A 19,415-nucleotide genomic window follows, 5' to 3' on the forward strand; every position below is an offset into this window, starting at 1 on the left:
CTCCCGTCCTCTGCACTCTGCGCCGACTCTACACTCCACTTCCGGCCGTTCCGGGCGCGCTACCACACCATCCTGAATCAGCCCATCTCGTCGAGGAAGGGTTTCCGCAGCGCCGCCGTCATGCATCTTGGACCCTCGCCATGATTGCGAACGCGGCTTGGTTCCGGCCGCCTTGGATGTCACGACGCTCGAGTTGAGTACGCCTCGACTTCCGGCTCATGTTATTTAGTAACCTCGGGGACATCTTCGCAGACATCTATCACCGTTCGTTCGGGGACGATCAACGAGACCCGACGCGCGTGGGGTGCCGGTACGCGTGCCGGGTTCGTCCTGGCGGCTCACGCTCTTTGTGACCCGCTCCTCGTGCAACTAAGTCAACCACTGTTGGCAGGATCCGTCCAAGCTGTGCACGTACGACCCGGAGAGAATTCTCCAGGGATCCTCTCACCACACTCCTCGTTACACTGCGAGTTGATCGGGTTCGTGTACGAACCCAGGACGTTCGATGCGCCCTCCGTCTCGACCAGACCTCACTCGTGCTGCGGCACAGAGCCTCTGTTACTCGACTTGAACGTGGTGCGCATGTCGGTGACTCATGACCCGCGCTGATGCGCAGAACCACACGTCCCATGGCACAGGCTCGACGCACACCGTATAATGCAGGCTCATCTCAACGGGGCTTGAAGTCGGCGACCGCACGTCCTTTCCGCGGCGCGACGCAAGCCTTGTCTACAATTTGAACGGACGCGGAAACGTCTCGAGACCGCCCCCTCGCGCCCTGCGCTCAGGTGTCAGCCACCCTCCTCGCCTCCTCGCTGTGTCGAGTGATCGCGCAGCCGAGGAGCTCACCAGTCGGTCGACGACATCCGTTTCGGGTTTCCGGACGTACCCGCGCCGGGTCTCGCTGGCCTGCCCTGCTTCGCTCGTACGGACGCTTGCCACTCGGAGCCCGGACGTGTGACGATGACGACACTTGAACCGACATCTCGTCCGTCTGCGGCTACCCGTCGCGCACCTCTGGCTTGAGGCGTGTGCGGCCCACAACGGTGGCCCGACGAGCGGATCGCCGCCGTCCTTACTCCATTCGTGTGTACTTCCGCCCGACCAGGCTGTCCTTGCATTTCCTTCGACGGACTCTGGCAGCGCAGGGTATGCGCTACTGATTCGTTGTGCGCTCCCTGCGTTCGCGTTCTCTCGCTGACTGGCAGCCACTCACTCGCGACGCCGCTGACGACGGCAAAGTATGTCTTCCTGAACGCTTCCGAGTCGGATCTGACTCACCGCCTCCATCGATTGACCGGTCTAGTCTAAATACGCCATTGCAGCCCGCGTCGAAATCGCAGACAGCTGGGGCCACGAATTACGGACGACAACGACTTTCCCATCAGGATCGGGGTCGAAGAAGAGCATCAACAATCCGCGGGCAAGCCACGGCGCGAACAGAGCAACCGTGCGGGACTTGATCGCAGACATCGCAAGCTTGGAGTGCGCGTTGTTCGTTGGCTTCTATGTTTCGAGCCGGATCGCTATGGAGCAACGAGGAAGCCGCTCGACGATAGACTCGGAGGCTGCGAGCGAGAAGTTCGTGAAAAGCAGATGTAGGGCTGGGAGCGTCCGTCCCGCCGGTGGGTGGTTCTTCGATTGGATTCCAGTCTTCAGAGGGCCCCTGACTGCGCCAGATAGGCTTCACAGCTCGCACAGCTCGATTGGTCTGCTTACTACTTGAAACTCGACTTGAACCTGCTAGTCGACAAATATCCATGCACGCGACATTGTGGCATTGGGTCGCCGCTCCCACATCGCACAATAGCACGCCCCAGGATCTCCCCCAGGCTGCACTAGGCCGCCCTATCGTGTCCATCATGACCATGAGCACCTCGAGGTATGTCTCTGCATTCTTCATACTTGGCCTGAACTTGTTCAAGTCGTTCCGGGTCCATTATGCGCAGTTTCTCTCCAGGTCCTTCCCATCAGAGACGTGATGAGGGACTTCCCAAGTCAGACTACTTCTTACCTTTCCTGCCAGTGGAGCGCTTGCGTGGCGTGACCGCGTTCCATTCTTCAAGCTTCAGACGCGCGTTGCGCGTGCGCCGTGTGAATTGCACTGGACCCACTGTCGCAACCCTTCCGAAGAACTACCTCTCTCTCTCTCTCTCTCCCCCCAAGGTGTAAGTAGCTCGCGTTCGTTAAGCTGCATGACCTATGGCTGACGAGGCTGTTCGATAGTGGCCTCCAAGTCTGCTCGGGCTACGAGAGGGATGGCGGACATAGCTGACATCGGCCCACTTTTCACCTCCGCCATGAAGGACCCGACGCGTCCGACACACTGCGCCAGGGTTCTCTGCGGCTGCCTCCATCTATTGGACGGGGAGACCAAAGATGCGCCGTACGCGTTGTACCAGCGCTACTACATGTCTCGAAGTGAAAACTACGAAGACATCCGCAGGATGTTCCCCGATTACCTGAACGCATGCATCGTTTTTCTGAGCATGCCACGCTCGAATCAGGAAACCGAGGGTCTCGATGAATTCCTCAGTATGTGCCCCTGCTCATGCGCCTCGGACGAGAATACGGCGGAGGCGCTGGAATGGCTGCACGCATTCGAGGCCGCTCGTCAGTTCACCCTCCGAGACTTGACTGAAGCGCTCATCCGTCACCTCGGCGGTGTACTGAATGATGCTGTTGTATCACGGACCGTCGGCGGTACTGTCGCAACGGGTGGCCTCACAAAGCATCGCAAAAAACATGCTGGAAGACCTCTTTGGCCCGTGGACCCCAGCCAACTTCTCCCCTTTGGCCTCGAGCAGTCGATGAAAGGATACGCCACGTCCTTCCGCTTGTGCCGTCAAGATAGGTACGAGGAGACCCTTTCGCTCATCAACAAGCTTCTTGCCATCTGTGGTCGAACTGTTACCCCGCATCTCCTTCAGTTCCAGCCTGAATGGCCATTGCTCATTACCAACCTCGCGCTTCGTCTCTGCACAGAGCGCAATGAAACACTCGGCAAGCCTGTCGAGCTTGGTGTCGAGCTGAACTGGATGTACGCCCTCTTGCATATAGTGGAGCTCTGTCGAAACATCACGTACGCCGCCAATCCATCAGATATCGCCCTCTTTGTACGCATTGCCATACGGTTCGAAGGCTCGGACAATGGCACTTGTGGCCTTCTCTTCCTCTGCGATTTGATGCTCAACCGCCTACCGCTGTTCCGCGAGGGTACAGTCTTGTTTCCCGACATCCTCATCACCGAACTCTCCAAAGGGTTTGCCCGCTTCGGGGCAGCATTCTACCTTCACAAGCCCACAGACGACACAAGAGTCTACCACCAGTCGATCCTCCTCCAGCACGCGGAAATGGAAGCCTGCTTAGAAGACCCTCTGCAGCGCGCCTTCGAGTGCTTCGGCTGGGCGTCCATGGTGCGACACTGCTCTTTACCAGAGTGCCACGAGACGTTTGCCACCGCCAGCAGGACGTTCGCCCGCTGTGCAGGCTGTGGCGTCCTACGGTACTGCTCCCGCCCGTGCCAGATACGCGCCTGGAAGCACGCGACGCACCCACACAAGGGGGTCTGCACGAAGCTGCGCGTGCTGAGAGAGCGGACACACCTCCCGCGGGATCAGGAGCTAGATCCCCGCCGCGATCGTCAGCTATTTATCGAGGCGTGCGAGGCGGACGAGGGCCTCGCGGCGCTTGCGGAAGACTGCGGGAAGTATATGTACGGGTTGGTAACTGCGCGAAGGGACAACAGCAAGCTTTTGGTACCGGAGGCGTTCCTGGCGTTCTGGAAGCCCGACACGCTTTCGCCCGTCCCTACAACTGCCACTGGGGAATGATCATTCTCGGCTCACTGGCGACTGACCTTGTGATTGATGCTATCTTTGGTGCTCAGGCTACGTGTATCTACGAAGTATCAGAACCCGAATGCTCATTGTTGTTGATGTTTTGGACTTAATTCTACTCGCAGATGCGCTCGATCCTGGGAGAGCTTCAAGCAAGCCTGAGGATGCTTGCATCGTCGGGCATGGTTGTTTTACGGAGTCGAGAAATGAAGGCTCCCGCTGTACTGTGTATGGTGCCTGCTCAATGTTCACAACGGACGCGCGGGGCGGATGGCCAAGTGCAGAGTTGTTGCCACGGAGTTGTACTGAAAGTGTGACATCGACCAAAAGGCTGGGATGCTGGTGCGCCAATGTCCAAAGCTCAACTTGAAGGGGTCGTCATCTTTTCACCAGCGTCAGTGCTAAGTAGTCTCCGTTGCCGACCATAAAAGAACGACAAGGTGCTCAGTGGTACTACCTGATGAGTTCCATCCGTTTCGGTCGACACTATGGCCCGTACGTCGTCCCAATACGCGCCTCCTTCATAACGACCCATGTCTTCGGTGGCGATAAGCAACTCAGACAAGCTCAATTCTCTGAAGTCTGCATTTCAACGTGATTGCGCAGTCGCAATCCTGATACGAGCTTGAACATGCCATAACCGATCAACCTGCAATGCAGGGACATAGCCTCAAATACATACATGTAACGAACAGGTAGTGCAACCCGACAAAGTACCAATATCAATCATACATCAGCTTCCTTGGCGGGACGGGTATCCGCGACGGGCGATGATGAGGAGTACTCAGGCTCCCGCACGGCCTCGCCACGCATGTTCTCGCTGAAAGAACACGGCGTCGCCTGTACTCTCGATGAACTTGCACTGCGTGAACCTCCGCCAGAGGGCGTGAAACGCCGGCTGGTGACGTCAGCATCAAACGACGAACGAACGGGCTCGGACAAAGCGACCTGCCCTCAAATCATAGTAGCCCCGAGCACGGGCTTGATCGCTTTAATCACATTAGAGAGTTTATCTGCTGGGAATGGCAGCGAATCATAACGTACACGGAAGGACACTCACAGAACGGTACCTCAAGGAGAAGTGGTAGATGACGTGGTCATGGGCAATCTAAGGGACGCCAGTCAGCCACGCACGTTGACAACGCCATCAGCATTTCCTTGTCTCGTTGGATGGGATAGGCTCACCCGTTGTGAGCTCGCTGCTGACAACGCGGATGAGACCCCCTGTGCAGCAATGAAGAGACATTGCTATCATTAAACCTCGGCGCGATACGTTCCGGTGTCTTTGTCTATGGCATACGGATAGTTTCGTTGCAGCCAGCATGGCAGGCAAGCCTCCCCAGCTCGGGCAGAGTCATGCCGCATTGGTTTCTACACCTTCGTCGCCGATAACGACGAACGACACGTCGAGTTCGACGTCGCGCAGACATCCCGAATATCGCCTCCGGATAAGAGGGGACCCCAAAGGTAGCGTAAGCAAGCTCGTCCGGCTGAGTAGACCATAGCTTGCTACGGTGTCGCTCGGTCCTGCAGCCTCGCTCACCATCGTACCAGAGAAGCGAGATCGCATCGCTCTGCCCAGAAGATGGTCGACCGACGAGCCGAACCGTCGTACCTTGAATGCAGGACGAGGGACGTACGACGAGTACGTTGTTCCGACCGATGACATCCATGCAAGGGCATCGCCGTGCTAGAGCACGCCGGGAGCGATCAGCGGAGGACCACATAGACATCGCAGACGCGAAACCTCCAACCGCGCGGGAGATGGCACAATAACTTCTTGGTTGCGGTTCATCTGCAGAGCGACGGCTCAACGTCAGGGTGGTTAGTAGCATAAGACTGGGGACGGAGTGACGTGCTGTATCGCGTGTCACATCGCGGGTGGATCGCCATCTCGTTCCCGCCGTGCAGGTCTGTTCGTCCAGCGTTGACGAACTGCAGGCTCGTATTGCGCTCGATGTATGCGGGAGCCGGACGAGCAAGGGAGGAAACCCTGCGAAGCTGAGATACATGAAAGCCCGGAAACGCCAGTGTGCTACAAAGGACGGATACGGATGATAAGGCGGGCTGACGTACCGATGCGAGTTCAGATTTTGCTTCCACGAGAGAGGGAGCCTGTACATATCCTGAGAAATGTGGACTTCGCAGAGGACGGACAGCAAGACGTGCGGACATACCGCAGCCAGGTGATACGTACCCCTCCAGGAAAGCTCTCAAGGGACTTGCGGGGGATGCGTACGCTCGACAGGCTGGGTAGGGGAGGGGGCATACCACTTGCCCGTTGGCTGAGCGAGGTGTTCGTCGTCGTCATCTAGTAACAGCTGCAGAGAGTGCTGTTCGGAGAGTACGCGGAGACGAGGACATACGCGCGGGTGCGAACATACCCCTAGTGTCACTAGTAGTGCCAGCACCGGTCCTACGCCCCTCGTCCGGTAAGGGAGCCCAGGAGCTCCAAGTCCTGCAAAGCACTGAGACGGACGAACGAAGCAGAGGGGGCAGAGTGACGCGTGCACTTGACCGGCCGGATGGATGCGGTAGACTGCCAGCATAAGAGGGAGAAGTCCGCGACTGCTGCCGGTCCCAAGACCCACGCCCTCACGCGCACGCCGTGGCGGGTGTCGACAGGCAGTGTGGCGGCGACGTCGAGTGCAGAAGCGCGCGTGTGGCGGGGCCCGCGTGACCGTCCGCTCCCCAACAGAGCTCACTGGCCCGCCACCCGCCTGCGACGCCGAAGGTGACATCGACCACCTATCGCGTCTCACGCATAGCCATCTGCGCGTCGTGCACGGCCGTTCCGCGATACTCGTTCGCCGCCTGCAGGCCATACGCGTCACCGTCCCGTGTTCTTTCAGTCTGAAGACCTGACCGACACGCAGAGGCCTCCTCGGCGCGACTCGAGAAAAAGCTCCATGGTGAGTTCCCCCCCCATGTCTGATAAGCTTACGGTGTGCAGACTCTTACCACTTCCAGTCGTTGCATGTCGGGTCCCGTCCTCCGTTCCGGTGCTGGTCGCTCTCCCAATTCCATTCGCGTGCTCGACTCCCGTCCTCTCCACCTCCAGGCCGCCTTTAAGACCCGCGATCCCGTAACAGCGCGTGACAATCGTCGCACAATGCATTCGCGGAGGCCACTGACAGTGGAGGCTTGTAGGGCTGCCAAGGTCGTCCCGGTGAGTCTCGAGTAACTTCCGTTGCGGCTTCTTTCGAGCTTGATGAGACTCAAACACGCTCGGAAGATCCTCGCTGTGAGCGAGTCTATCATGTACTCTGAGGCTCCAATCCACTCACCACCACGACGTCAGAGGACGCGAGGATGGACGTCTTCCGCGGTCACTGCAGGCGCGCGGACACGATTGCTTGGTGAGTTCTGAAACACGCCCCTTCTCCATCCACTTCGCCTCACGCTCAACGGCGCCCCGTAGGTCGTCCTCTTTGTGTGCGGCATGTTTGCGTATTGCAGGACTGGCTTTCCCCCCTCTGGAGAATATACTAGGGGGTGCGTGTTCGCTCATTTTCTCGCCTCCGTCACTGCCTCATTTCTGACGATGTGCTCGTGGTCACCTAACCTGATGCCGCCGCGTCTCTACACGCTCGCAGTCTCTTTGTCTCCCGCGAACGATCCGTCTGCCCTCCTGCCACCGGTCATCCTCACGCCCACGCGTCCCACGCTGACCACGACTACACCCAGCATCCAGAGTATTCGCGCCCTCCAGTGTCCTCGCAGCAAGAGCAGCGTGTGGTCAAAAGCTTTCGTGGTGCGTCCTTGGAACCTCGACAGGCCGCACGTCGCGCCCGGAACGGCAGTCGCATCTCTGGTATATCTTATGCGACACGACACCATCTGTGGGTGAACTGCGAAAGTCCCTGGATCGAACGATCAAAGCCGTGCGTTTTCTCCCTTAGTTGGGCGCAGCGCGGGTGTCTCATGGGGCACCTTCGTGGACCGTGGCTCATGTCTAACCATCAATGCGAACACGTACGGGCGAAGTATCTCCTCGCTGAACTGTTTGCGACGCTGCAGTCGAAGACCTCCGGCCCTACTCCCTTACGACGCATATTTACCGAACTTGTACGCCACCCGCCGAAGGTCTCGCAAGGTTATATCCGTCGGGTCTCACCGCGTACGTCACGCCCGGCGAGAGTCTCTTGCGGCTGAGCAGCGGGGGCACCGCGCTCCCTGTTTGTCGGTTCGGTACACGACTTACGGGCGTCCTCCGACCCCTACACAGATCGAGTAGAGGGAACGTCTGGTCCATCGATTCTTATTTCTGCCAGCATCGATCGCCGCCCACCGGGGAAGTCACCACTTGCGAAGGACAGTCCTGGCCTCACCATCGCGATGGGACGTGCACCTATATGCGACCGCGGACTCGTATCCGTGCTGTCGCTTTCCCGCTCTGCCGTATACATATCAGTGGATTGTGTCCCCCGTCTCAATATTGATGCTGTTTGTTGTAACGCCCCATGGTCGGGACGATACCTCGCGGAGGCTTGTCTGATGTTTCGATGACATTGGATTGTTTGCAAGGTCTCCGGGCCTAACAGAGATGACTCGTTCGCCGTGCGCATGTCTTTAGGGCGCATTGCCAGCACTACCGAAGGGAACTGTGCCAAAGAAGAACCCTCAGCGAGGCGAGATGTCCGCTCTACTACTGACACACTCGCTAGGTGGCTCATGCGTCGATGTACGGCACTGCGACTCGCGTCGCAAACCAAACGCAAGAGCAACTCTGCTCTTCGCCGTCGTGTACGTCCGTCCCACCCTCTCTTTTGTTTATGGGTTCATGGGAACTCATGTGCATCCTAATCACCAGAGCGACCAGGACAATGAATTAACGGTCTCAGATCTCAGCCCTGACGCGTGAGCCTAAGAGTGGCTATGACCGAGGGTTATCCGCACTGCGGCGACAAACAAGTGAAGCATTTTCGATAAATACGGGAATCCGAGTCGCCATACAACGGTACCCTGTGAGTTCTGCGTGTTTATGAACCATCCTCGTCTCGCGAAGCTTTCGTTACCGCTCTCTCCGCATGTTTCTTCCTTCACCCCACAATGTCCAATCCCGTTGTTCTTCGGCTATGATATATGATGATACATGATCCACGATTCGACCGCACGCGATTGCGGTGGAGAGAGGTGCGACGGGTTGCCGCTCCAGTCACCGCTCACCGAGACACGGTGTCTCAGTCTATTAAGCTCTTCGAGTTCGATCGTTAAACTGGGTGGTATGTGAGTAACGCGCTTTCCGGTGTAGTATCAGGGATCGAGCGACGTACACCTTGATAACAGTGCCGCAAATCTAGGTGTATTGTCTACGCCAGAGAAGATTCTTCTTCAGCCTCCGTATCTCCAATGGCATCGCGCGCATGGTCATTGTTCTCCGAGTCTGGTATCTCCTTTATACTGGCATGCGTCCGAGTCCCTGCTCGAGCGGATAAGCGTATTGAACAGATCGCGGCTATGCCCTTACGGACAACGGAGTTTTGGCACTCACCAAGGACACGGAGTACTGAGGAGGAATTACGAGTGAGGTCCTCTTCACCGTCAGGATCGGAATTGAATTCGAGCTGCACGACTCCGCGATCCAGCCACGGCGCGAACAGAGTTATCATGTTTGACTTGATCGCAGACAATGCAGTGGTTCGAGCTTCCATCTGAGACTCAGACTCCTCCAGTGAGCCGAACCATCCGATTACAATCAATACACCGGCACCCGATTTGGACCACCAGTCCCCAGAAACTGCTGGAAGTTGGTCAAAGACGCTACGAGAGAGTATAGCATGGAAAGTGGAGGTGGAGCCGGGAGGGTCTGCCTCGCTGACTAAGGTCTCGTCCCTATCTTCAGACGTGTCGTAGCAGGGCAGAGTCAGGTAAATGTTGATCATGAGTCGCTCCAGATGCGGGCTTCGTATGTCAGACAACAAGGTATCCAGGGCCCTCTGGATGCTCGCGGGTGATGGATCAACACGGTTGAGAGTGATCTTCAGGCCTGTCAGTGATGTGTTTGCTGTAAGTCGCGGTACGTCATCGTGGATCGAGTGTTCTATAGTTTCCATGAGCAATCGCAATCGCAATGACAAGCAACCAAGACATTTACCATCAACTTCGGGAGTATGTTCCCATTCAAACGTCTTCAGCCTAGCTCCGGCGAGACATAGAACCTCTGTAACGCGTAGTACAAACTCTGCACGCTGTCGATCATGCGGCTGGCAATGCCAGCAGGGAAAGAAAACCCGCAGGGCTTCCAGTCTGCTACAAGTCTGCGAGGACAATACCAGTAGAAACTGTAGCGCCAACGACGCAGGCATATGTTCGAGTCGTAAATCCGACAGGGAGGGGTTGGGTTCATGTGCTGTGTATAGGGCGAGGTCTGCTGCTGATGCAGGCTCGACATCGGAGCCGAGCTCTGCATCGTGTAGCAACAAGTGGGACAGATGTGGGAAATGGTGTAGAAACCGATGAAGACTCGAGAGCGAAGAGCAGTAGCGCAGGTCCAACTCTAGCTCTGTCACGTAGGAGTAGTACGTGACACATACATCCCATAGGAATTGATGGTATACAGATGGGATGTGATTGCCCCTCGCCGGCGCGCCATGAGAAATGATACGGTAGGCACTCCCAATATTCATTCTCTTGAGCTTGTTGCGAGAAAAATTGGGAACATAGTGTGACACCAAACCTGGCACGAGTTGGTGCTGCAGTGCGATCCCCGCGAGAGACAGGTTTTCGAGGCTCGGGAGTGCGGTGGAGATCCTACGGAGTTCCGCTATACTGCGAAACTGGCACCGTTCGATTATCAGAGTTTTGATGCTGGTGTAATAGGAAAGGAAGTGGAAGAAAAGATCATGTGGTCTGGTTGCTGTCCAGTTGAAGTTGATTAGGCTCAGCTCCTCCAATCGCGGTACGAAATACCCGGGAATGCGCATTGGCCAAATATGGGCGAGTGGCTTTCGAGGGTCGTCTTGAATCTGCAGGGTATGAAAGATTTTGCCATATGATCGATTGTTTTTCAACATGAGCATGTATGCGCAGTCATCCAAGTCTTCTCGGGTCTGCAACTTGAGGCTGGAGTCCCAGTAGACGCGCCGTGCAGCACAATACCAAGCGTGGCAAACAAGGCGGCACCTGGTCAGTGTGAAAGGATCCAACCGGAGGAATTCGCAGATGCGGTCAATCAGCTCCTGCGGAAATCGCGGATAGGTTTCACTGTGTCGACGAAGCAAGTCGATATGTCATTCGAGCAATTAGTGCCTGCGGACCGAACGGAAGGCATACCTCGAGTATGTGGGTGCTCTGTAGCAATCCCGCACTTTCGTAGCATGTCCTTCCGGTGGTCTTTCTTCGCCATCGAGTGCATCCGCCATCTGGTAATCTCGCCATCAGGTCATTATGATCCAACGGGTCGCCGGTACATTGGAAAATATACCTCGCCCGACTACGTTATATCTGCAGAACTTCAAAGTGATCTCTGAGTTGACGATTCTTTCCCTGTATGTATAGCATGCGGAATGATCAGGTTATGTCGTGCAGACACCACTCCGCCGAGATCTCACCCGTGAAAACCGTGAACTTGGCAGCCGCGAGTCGGGCGAGGCAACAACGGTAAACGTGAGGATAGATGGTAGACTCTGAGCGTCGTAGATCGCCAGCAGCGGTGGCAGTCGGGTGGGAAGCGCAGAGCAGGCGCAGAACGAGAGGAGCGGAAGCCCGAGCGGCGGACGACCTGCGGACTCGAGGGCGAGAGACTGCCTCTTTGAATTAGTACGAGGGCGGACCCGAGTCGAGGGAACGCACAGGCTTGCCGCGTGTTATGAGCCGCCCTGTCATTGGGGGCGTATAAGGTTACTTACATCGACGGTCGAACTGTTCAGTTGCGCAGCGCTCGGTGTTCGCGCCACACTGCCTTCTCTGCGAGATATGGTTATTGTAACACCATGCATCGGTAGAAAGCGCGCACGTAGTAGAACACGGGACATGGACGACCTGAATGCAGAAGTACATTTCCTACTCTCGAGGCAGGGTTTCGTTCGTGTTCTGATGCATGAGGTCTGGGCCACAGTCGATGTTCGCAATGCGGTGTGAGGCGCATCCGGCGCGTCTCGCTCACCGAAGAGGGCTGTGTACCATCTGCCCTTCTGACTAGATTCCACGTAAGTACGGCTGTCTTGGGCAATTGAACGCGCTTTAGTGGGCTTACCGAGCGCCCACAATGTCGATGAGAGGCCAAGAATGCCCGCATGGCGACTGACACCAAGGCTGTCCATTGACAGACGAGTTGACCATCTCGTCGGCGCACAGACGGTCGAGTCGTCCAGACCCACAGGTAGATTCTCTTTTTTTACAAGACTCTGTGCGTCGTGCCACTCAACATGAACTGCTCCATTAGGATCCTGCAGAAGATCGTCAACGGTAGCACAAACGGAGGGTTGACGGACTTGCACATACCCGTGAGCAGGAAGGGCACACACTCTTTCGCTAAATCGTATCATGTCGCTCATGGACGAGGGACAGCGCCGACCGGCGACCCATCTAGGACGTGCGTTGGCACTCTTGGGAACACAAGCCACACGCCCCGGCGGTCGCGAAGCCCGGGACACAATCACTTTATTGGCAGAGGTGTGGTTCTATCTGCGCGCCACTGGGGTCCCAGGCGCCGAGGATGCGCCGAGCCAACACGCATGAGCCCTTCGAAGCGAATGACATACCAAAAAAGGTGTATCGTGCGCGTGAGCACTCAATGAGTTCTTGCAACGACCTGGATGGCAAGCCTGAGCACAGCGGATGTGTCAGACGCGATGACGACTTGAATCCGCGCGTCTGCACGTGATGCACGCGTCGGGCACTTCACGAATCCCCTCCTCCTCGTCAAGCCACCGCCATGGCTTGAGGCTGCGTTCATCCTTGTTGGACCGTCAATCGGAGCCCTTGTTCGTGCTTGCTTCCCTCGAAGGCTATCCCACGCTCCAACCAGCCTGTCTCGCTGCATACGCCAGCACTGCGCGGCCCACTTGTCTATGGCCTGGAGCACACTGTACAGGGCTGCGACCTTCTGAGGCCTGCGTACTACTGAAGTCTCACGCATCCCTCGAACTCCCCCTCCGAGTACATTCTTCAGCTCGCGCTCCGTTCTTGACACCAGCACTCCTCTGCGACTCGCCAGCGCGTGCTCTTCCCTGCATACGAACCTTCGTGTCCGCCTCTTCATGGCCTCGACGCTGTCCCTGTCGTCCTGGTTCTGATCCGTGACAGTCTGTGCCATCCACCGCGTCCGTATGTCTCCCGGGCCTCGTGCTTCTTGTAAGCTGGTGTAGGAAGCGCGTTACCGGCGGAGAGAGTCGAGCTCGTGGAGATCTGGGTACCGAGTGAGTACAAATTTTACGCATATGTTTCATTTTGGTGCGGCCGGTCGATGTTGCTTGTCTTTCCGCACCTGGCACAAGCTGGACCTTTCGTTGCCGAAAGACTTGCTATACATGTCTGTATATTACTGGGTCTTGCACTGGAACGCGACGTGGCAGGGGACGTGTAGACGACGGGTTGGAAGCTATCGTTTGTTTGAACAGCAGACGTAGGCGGGCTACATCCATCGGATTTCTGTTGTAGACTGACGTTGTCCCACAGCAATTGCCCCCTGCTTTATATAGCCGACAAGCTATCCCAGTGATCCTCCGCAGTATTGTAGCCAGAGGCACAGTTCCCAGCCTGCATCAATTCAAACTCCCTACGGAAACCTCGGGCTAACATTGGTATCTTCGTAGTGCATGTCTTTTGTCTTGGTGACATCCTTCCATCACTCTACAAACTCAACGGTGCTTGATCAGTGTCCATTCTCTTCGACGACGCACGAACATATGCGCATACATCCTCCGAGGAGTACGTTTGTACGTCTTACTATTCTGTTCAACCGCACACACTAATCTCATCCGTGATTCGCTGAAAGACTGTTCGTCATCCCTCGCCTCCAAAATCCATCCGAAGCCAACGCTGTCGATCCCCGGCTTCGACACGCGTTCAATATATCCGTGCGGGGGTCTTCGCTCGCTATGGGTAGCGTGCGGACGGCCACGAACACGACCAACGCGATCTCGCAGACGCTCACGGCTAGGCTCTTCAGTCCAGGAAGGTGCGCTTCAGTGCTACGTTTTGCGAGCACTACGAAGTCGACCAATTCTCGCAGCAAAAGATCCTCGCTCGGCATTCGAGATGAAATTCGGTCACACACACAAATCTCCTATCGTCTCGCTCGTCATTCGTCACGTCAACCAGCACAGGACGCATAGAGCTTGCCTAGGGTGTGAGAGCGTCCCAGTGCCATAACCGGTAAGTCGTCCATTAATGTATCTATCAAACTTGGTTCCGTTCGTCGTCGGTGAGGGAACAACGTGGCGGGCGTTGCAGAACCATCACTCGTTCGTCGCCGCTTCTCTCCCCATCAAGTCCTCTGGTCCAAGGAAGGGGCGTGAAAACGATGTCGGCACTAGCGTTCGTGCGTCTGCTCGTCTCGGTATCCGTACGTGGCATCCTAACGTTTCCGGAGCTTGTTTACCTCAACGAACAGTGCTCTGTGATTCGCCCGTCCGCCGCCCGCATACAGCCTTCAAATTCGATTTGAGCGCAGTACGAACCTGCGGCTCGCCAACGCTGATCGGACGGACGGACATGAGTGCGATCCACCGGCGATGCGACGCGCGTCTTGTGCTGGCTTTTCTGGAGTACGGCTGTATTCTGCAGATGCACTGCACCCAAGACATCATCTCCTGCGCGACCGCGGGCTCGCACCCTCGATGTCTGTTGTCGCGGCTGATCTCGATCAGGGCGCAGGCGTGGATGAGGTAGCTCTCAGCGTACTATGGAACGGATGCCATCTTGTGGAGGACCGCACTTGGCACACATCGCTCGTGCTACGATCCAAGGGTACAGTGATCCCCCGTCAGCTGCCCATCTCTGGGGGTGCGATCGTGACGGTCTATGGCCTACTCAGCTCAGTGAGTTTTGTGGCACCCTTTTCTACATCTCTCATTCGGAGATGGTGTCCGGGATGTCTGCTAAGACTGGACGGCTTGGATGCTCGATCGGTGCTGTTCGTCGGGATCGCCGGCGACGGGCGTAGAAACCCAATGTAGCTCTGCTTGAGTCAAAAGGAGTTCGAGCAAGTCATGCAGTACAGCATGTTTCTGCACGACCTGCCTGATAGTGGTGCTGATTGCGACGAAATCGTTCGTGTGCCATGGACCGCCAGCCAAGGCTCGCGCTCAACGATGACGATGTGTCTCTGCACACGCTCAGTCCGCTTGGATCAGGCGTTGGACGGCAATGAATGAGACGTGCGCGATAGCGAGGATTCGTCCTGCATCCATAACAACGAAGATGATACGTAGGCGGACAGAACTCGACGCTCGCTCGAGGATGACGCCGGATGCATAGGTTCGTGTCACTTTGTTCACATGTCATGACGATACACTGATGAACATCAATTCCCGTTCACTGGACAGCTCGGCGTGCCCGTAATTGCTTTCAACCACTGAGCTTCGTGACGAATATCCGAACGGGGCGCGCAGATAGGACCACTCTGCCGGTGCTAAGCGGCTGCGTCCCAGGCTTCGAGCTGCGCGTCCGGGGCGCGTGTGGCTTGTGTTCTCAAGAGTGCCAATGCACGTCTAAGTTGTGTTAGCATCGTCCCTCGTCCATGAGCAACTCGATACCTCGGTATATCTACAGCGCGTGCTCCCTTCATGCTAACGGGTACGTGCAAGTTCGTCAAATCTCTATTCGTGCCAAGGTTGACGATCTTGACTCTGCAGAATCCTACTGGAGCAATTCATGTAAAGCGACACGACGCACAGATTATTGTGCAGTAAGACAATATATTTATGGATCTAGACGTCTTGACTGTCTGTGCCCCGACGAGACGATCAACTCGTCCTGTCAACGCACAGCCTTTGTGCTAGTCGCCATGCGGGGCTATTCCCAAACACCGGTTTATTCTGGGCCTCTCCGAGTCATCGATCCATCGTGGGCGCTCGGTAAGTGTACTAGAATGTTCTCAGTTGCTCAAGACAGTTGTACCTAGAATCCAGTCAGACAGGGATAGTGAACAGCCCTTCGGCGAGCTGCGTCTCGCGCCTCATTACGAACATCGATGGTGTCCTGGACGTCATGCATCAGAGCACGAAAGGAACCCTGCATCGATGGGAGGCGATGTACTTACGCAGTCAGGTCTTCCGTATCATGGGTTCTGCCAGGTGCGTGCTTCCTACCGATGCAAGGTGCTACGATAACCATATGCTCGCAGAGATGGCACTGGCAGTGTGGCGCGACCCGGGCAGTACATGCTGAGTAGACGGAGGCGGCGGACGTCCAATAGGTTCAAGCTGACGAGATGCAAGGTCATTCCGTTTGTATGAACCGGAGTGGACTCGGCAGTGCATGAGCTCGCCGCATGTGCTGAGCCGCCTTCGTACCAGGGCCTACAAGGTTACGTCGAGTGGTCCAACTGCACATGCACATGGCCACCGACTGCCCGCGTCCACGCCGCACCGGCGCGTGAGTCGAGAATGCATGGATATCAAGCAAGTAGCCTTCCATCGACAGGAAATGCACGCGTGGTGCAAGGCCAGGACGCAGAAGACCAGGCCAGTGTGTACTATTGCCTCCTATCAATGCAGGGCCCCGTACGTGTTCTGTCGCCAATGTTGCACAAGGTCCGGGTGTTGGGCACATATAGCGACTGACTGTTGCCTGAAGCAGTCGGCGATGGTCAAAAACGAGGTGGGAGATATAATGCTCACTGAATGGTGTCATACCGCGCTGCATACTTACTGTATCCGAGCTTCCGGCTGAATTCAGGATGTTCTAGTACGTTTTACGAGCATCGATCAAACTTTCAAGGGCCATAACCGTTCGAACCTCTGGTTTCAATTCTCGGACTCAGCCTGGCTATTACTGGAACGAGGGGCCCTGTAACAGCAGCACGCTGCACGAGTCGTCAAGTTCGCTGGCGGACAGACGACCATCGGACCAAACGCCTAGAGCCACAGAAAGATTGTCTTCTCTCATCTTCGAGGCTCTTCGGTACATCGTGTCGCTTAACATAGCACACCGGTAGATGCGGCATGGTTATAGTACGTCGGATCAGGGGATTCCAGTCAGTCGGGACACTGGAGTCAATCACGTTGAGTGGTCTAGGGCAATGCATGTCGCGGCATTCAATTCAACTCAAAAATTCTGAACTTCGTTGCACAGCGCCGCTGTGCTAGCGGTTTTCGGTAGGCTATCTCACTTGCACGTCTCCCAGTCCCAGGACTCACACCCGGGAAAATGATGGCTCAAGAGCTCCGTATTTGCGTATACTACTGGTATCCGATCATGGGCCATCTGGTATGATTCGTCTCGTTCTGCGAAACCTGGTACATATTTAGCTGCTCGTTCATCCACAACGTGAGGCTTGCATCTAGCGCCTTCGCGCGTTGTTTGATGAACTCCGTCAGTCCCCTTCGTTCATCCGGTGAATATTGGGGTTAGGCTTCAGTGTTCAGATATGCGTTACAGCCACTTCCGTCTAAGCTGTCGTCGTCGCCAGGGCTGGCAGCTCCCATTTGCACACAGAACCATCAGCGGATGCAGACACGATATGCCTATTGTCGTGGGAGAAGGAGAGGTATTTCACGTTGTCGGTGTGCCCGAGAAACCGAGCGACCTCCTTCTTCGTCGCCATGTCCCAGACCGTGATGATGTGGTCCTCACCACCCGCGGCGAGGAGGGAGGGAGAGGAGCATGAACAGCTTTTCCGTGGCTCGGGCCTTGCAGGTTGACAACTGAGCGCGAGACGAGAGCAGTAGCGCTGTTACGAGGGAAGCACGTCCATAAGATCTTGCGGAGGCTCGTCACATCGACAGGTTCGAGCGGCTCGACAGAGAGGATGTGTCGAGGACAATCGACACGCGTCCGGGTCGCCGATCGAAGGTCCGTTCGCATACCTTGGAATCCCTGCCAGCCGTCTGCGTGAAGGCACCGCGGTGTGGTCCCCGTTCCAGGAATCCCAAGTGACGATACATAGGCAACTCGGGATGATAGACAGGGTGTGTCTGGGCGTGAAAGATCCACAAGCTAGTTCGGATCCCACAGAGGCCGCTGCGCTCGAGCGAGCGCATCATGTACGTGGCATCACTGCACGTACCTTCGCTTTCCAGAGGCACTTGATGGAGCATCGCCCGTGTCCGCGCTCGCGTGGACCCCATTTGCTCCTATACGCATGGATTGACTCAAGATGCCGATACAGGCTGTAGCGTGGCTTTTACATAGCTCGAGGGATTGCCATGCCTTGTCGATGCTGACATCGGAAAGATGATACTTCTGGGGGACATTACGTTGCTGCGAGAGAAGGAAAATCAGATGCAGAGACGTACCCATCTGCGCGTCCAACGCGTGGTCTTCGGGCACGCGCTGACGCGTCGATTTGGGGAATTCGACGATGGAGGTGTCCAGAGAGCGCATTACGCACGGCGTGATGCGGATATGTGGGTTTCTTCGATCGTCGGGACACCGTGACAGAAGTAAGCCCCAGACGCCATCTACTAGAACCAATTTCATGAATTTCCTTCATGCAACAAGCTCTAATCGAAGCGGTAATCGATGATTCAAAACGAATACGGACTGGGATGTGAGGCCTGAGGTCGAAGCAAGAACCGAGGTCGAAGCGGATGTGAGGAGGAAGCAACAACCATGTCAGACTCGATGACGGTACGCGTCGCGCGACATGGCACGTGATGAGCGTGCCGCGGAGGAGGACTCGCTCACTGGCCCGGGCCCCGCCACCTGCGACGCCGACGACAACATGGACCACATGTCGCGCCTCTCGCATAGCTGCCCTCTTGCATCCGCGATGCTGTCCCCTGAAGGCCATACACCTCACCGTCCAACACTCAAAGATCTTCTCGGCGCGGCCCCACAGCCAATTCTGACCCACGTCTATTACTTATGCAGTGTGCAGACCCTTGCTGCTTCGAGTCATTGCATTCCACTCACCCTCCGCGCCCGTGCTAGCCGCTGTCCCAAATCCGTTCGGCTCGACTCCCGTCCGACCAAGCTGTGCTCTCCGTTCCGCCTGCAGGCCGCTCCTGCGATCCCGTACCGCACTTGAATATCCTCGCAAGATGCATATCTGGAGGCCGCTGACAGTAGAGGGAGGGCGACCAGGGACAATTCGGTGAGTCTTGAGTCAATCCTTTCGAGCTTGGAGAGTGACCGTCAGATCTTTGCTCAGGCGACTGTGAGCAAGCTTCACATGCATCTCAAGGTTGCAGCTGCATCTACTTACGCCCCTCCGGAGAGTCTGCTACGTACCTCGGGCGGATGGGTGAGTAGTCATATTCTCTCCCCCACCACTTCCTCATTTCAGGCGATGTACTCGTGGTGATGCCGCTGCTTCTCTGCAAGCTCGCGGTCGAACTGTCGTGTTCGTCCGTATCCCGCAGACGTGCACCTATCCGTTCATCCTTCTGCTGGCATCGATTATCATATCCGTGCGTCCCACGCTGACCCGGATATTTACAGTCTGCAGAGGATACGCGTCTTCCG

The 19,415-nt window shown here is 56.4% G+C and overlaps 6 protein-coding genes across 6 annotated transcripts; 2 read left to right on the forward strand and 4 right to left on the reverse strand.

Annotated features, from left to right (window-relative positions):
- Window positions 1-2,374: 2,374 nt before the first annotated feature.
- B0H18DRAFT_1032804 (uncharacterized protein) lies at window positions 2,375-3,949 on the forward strand. The gene has a single exon (XM_048030140.1). The coding sequence runs from the start codon at window positions 2,412-2,414 to the stop codon at window positions 3,831-3,833; it is 1,422 nt and encodes a 473-aa protein (XP_047888692.1). The 5' UTR covers window positions 2,375-2,411; the 3' UTR covers window positions 3,834-3,949.
- Window positions 3,950-5,003: 1,054 nt separating this feature from the next.
- B0H18DRAFT_684458 (uncharacterized protein) lies at window positions 5,004-6,468 on the reverse strand. Its single transcript, XM_048039159.1, has 3 exons — window positions 6,206-6,468; window positions 6,017-6,150; window positions 5,004-5,954 (listed from the first exon to the last, which is right to left on the reverse strand). Exons 1-3 carry the CDS (start codon window positions 6,386-6,388, stop codon window positions 5,129-5,131), a joined length of 1,143 nt encoding a protein of 380 aa, XP_047888693.1. The 5' UTR covers window positions 6,389-6,468; the 3' UTR covers window positions 5,004-5,128.
- A 653-nt stretch (window positions 6,469-7,121) lies between these two features.
- B0H18DRAFT_684484 (uncharacterized protein) lies at window positions 7,122-8,027 on the forward strand. Its single transcript, XM_048039160.1, has 3 exons — window positions 7,122-7,198; window positions 7,261-7,334; window positions 7,436-8,027. The coding sequence occupies exons 2-3, from the start codon at window positions 7,282-7,284 to the stop codon at window positions 7,992-7,994; spliced, it is 612 nt and encodes a 203-aa protein (XP_047888694.1). The 5' UTR covers window positions 7,122-7,198; window positions 7,261-7,281; the 3' UTR covers window positions 7,995-8,027.
- Window positions 8,028-9,015: 988 nt separating this feature from the next.
- On the reverse strand, window positions 9,016-11,608 carry B0H18DRAFT_1032839 (uncharacterized protein). Its single transcript, XM_048030141.1, has 7 exons — window positions 11,393-11,608; window positions 11,266-11,327; window positions 11,115-11,203; window positions 9,937-11,045; window positions 9,334-9,882; window positions 9,116-9,261; window positions 9,016-9,057 (listed from the first exon to the last, which is right to left on the reverse strand). The coding sequence occupies exons 3-6, from the start codon at window positions 11,201-11,203 to the stop codon at window positions 9,152-9,154; spliced, it is 1,857 nt and encodes a 618-aa protein (XP_047888695.1). The 5' UTR covers window positions 11,266-11,327; window positions 11,393-11,608; the 3' UTR covers window positions 9,016-9,057; window positions 9,116-9,151.
- A 231-nt stretch (window positions 11,609-11,839) lies between these two features.
- On the reverse strand, window positions 11,840-12,416 carry B0H18DRAFT_1032850 (uncharacterized protein). Its single transcript, XM_048030142.1, has 4 exons — window positions 12,351-12,416; window positions 12,226-12,286; window positions 12,038-12,162; window positions 11,840-11,979 (listed from the first exon to the last, which is right to left on the reverse strand). The coding sequence occupies exons 2-4, from the start codon at window positions 12,280-12,282 to the stop codon at window positions 11,943-11,945; spliced, it is 219 nt and encodes a 72-aa protein (XP_047888696.1). The 5' UTR covers window positions 12,283-12,286; window positions 12,351-12,416; the 3' UTR covers window positions 11,840-11,942.
- Window positions 12,417-17,397: 4,981 nt separating this feature from the next.
- Window positions 17,398-18,332, reverse strand: B0H18DRAFT_1123284 (uncharacterized protein; the record flags this gene model as incomplete). The annotated part of the gene is made up of 2 exons (XM_048034664.1): window positions 17,398-17,638; window positions 18,016-18,332. 2 exons carry the CDS (start codon window positions 18,330-18,332, stop codon window positions 17,398-17,400), a joined length of 558 nt encoding a protein of 185 aa, XP_047888697.1.
- Window positions 18,333-19,415: the final 1,083 nt, after the last annotated feature.

The sequence above is a fragment of the Fomitopsis serialis genome (assembly GCF_022376445.1).
Source record: "Fomitopsis serialis strain Sig1Antser10 chromosome Unknown B0H18scaffold_94, whole genome shotgun sequence".
NCBI lineage: Eukaryota > Fungi > Basidiomycota > Agaricomycetes > Polyporales > Fomitopsidaceae > Fomitopsis > Fomitopsis serialis.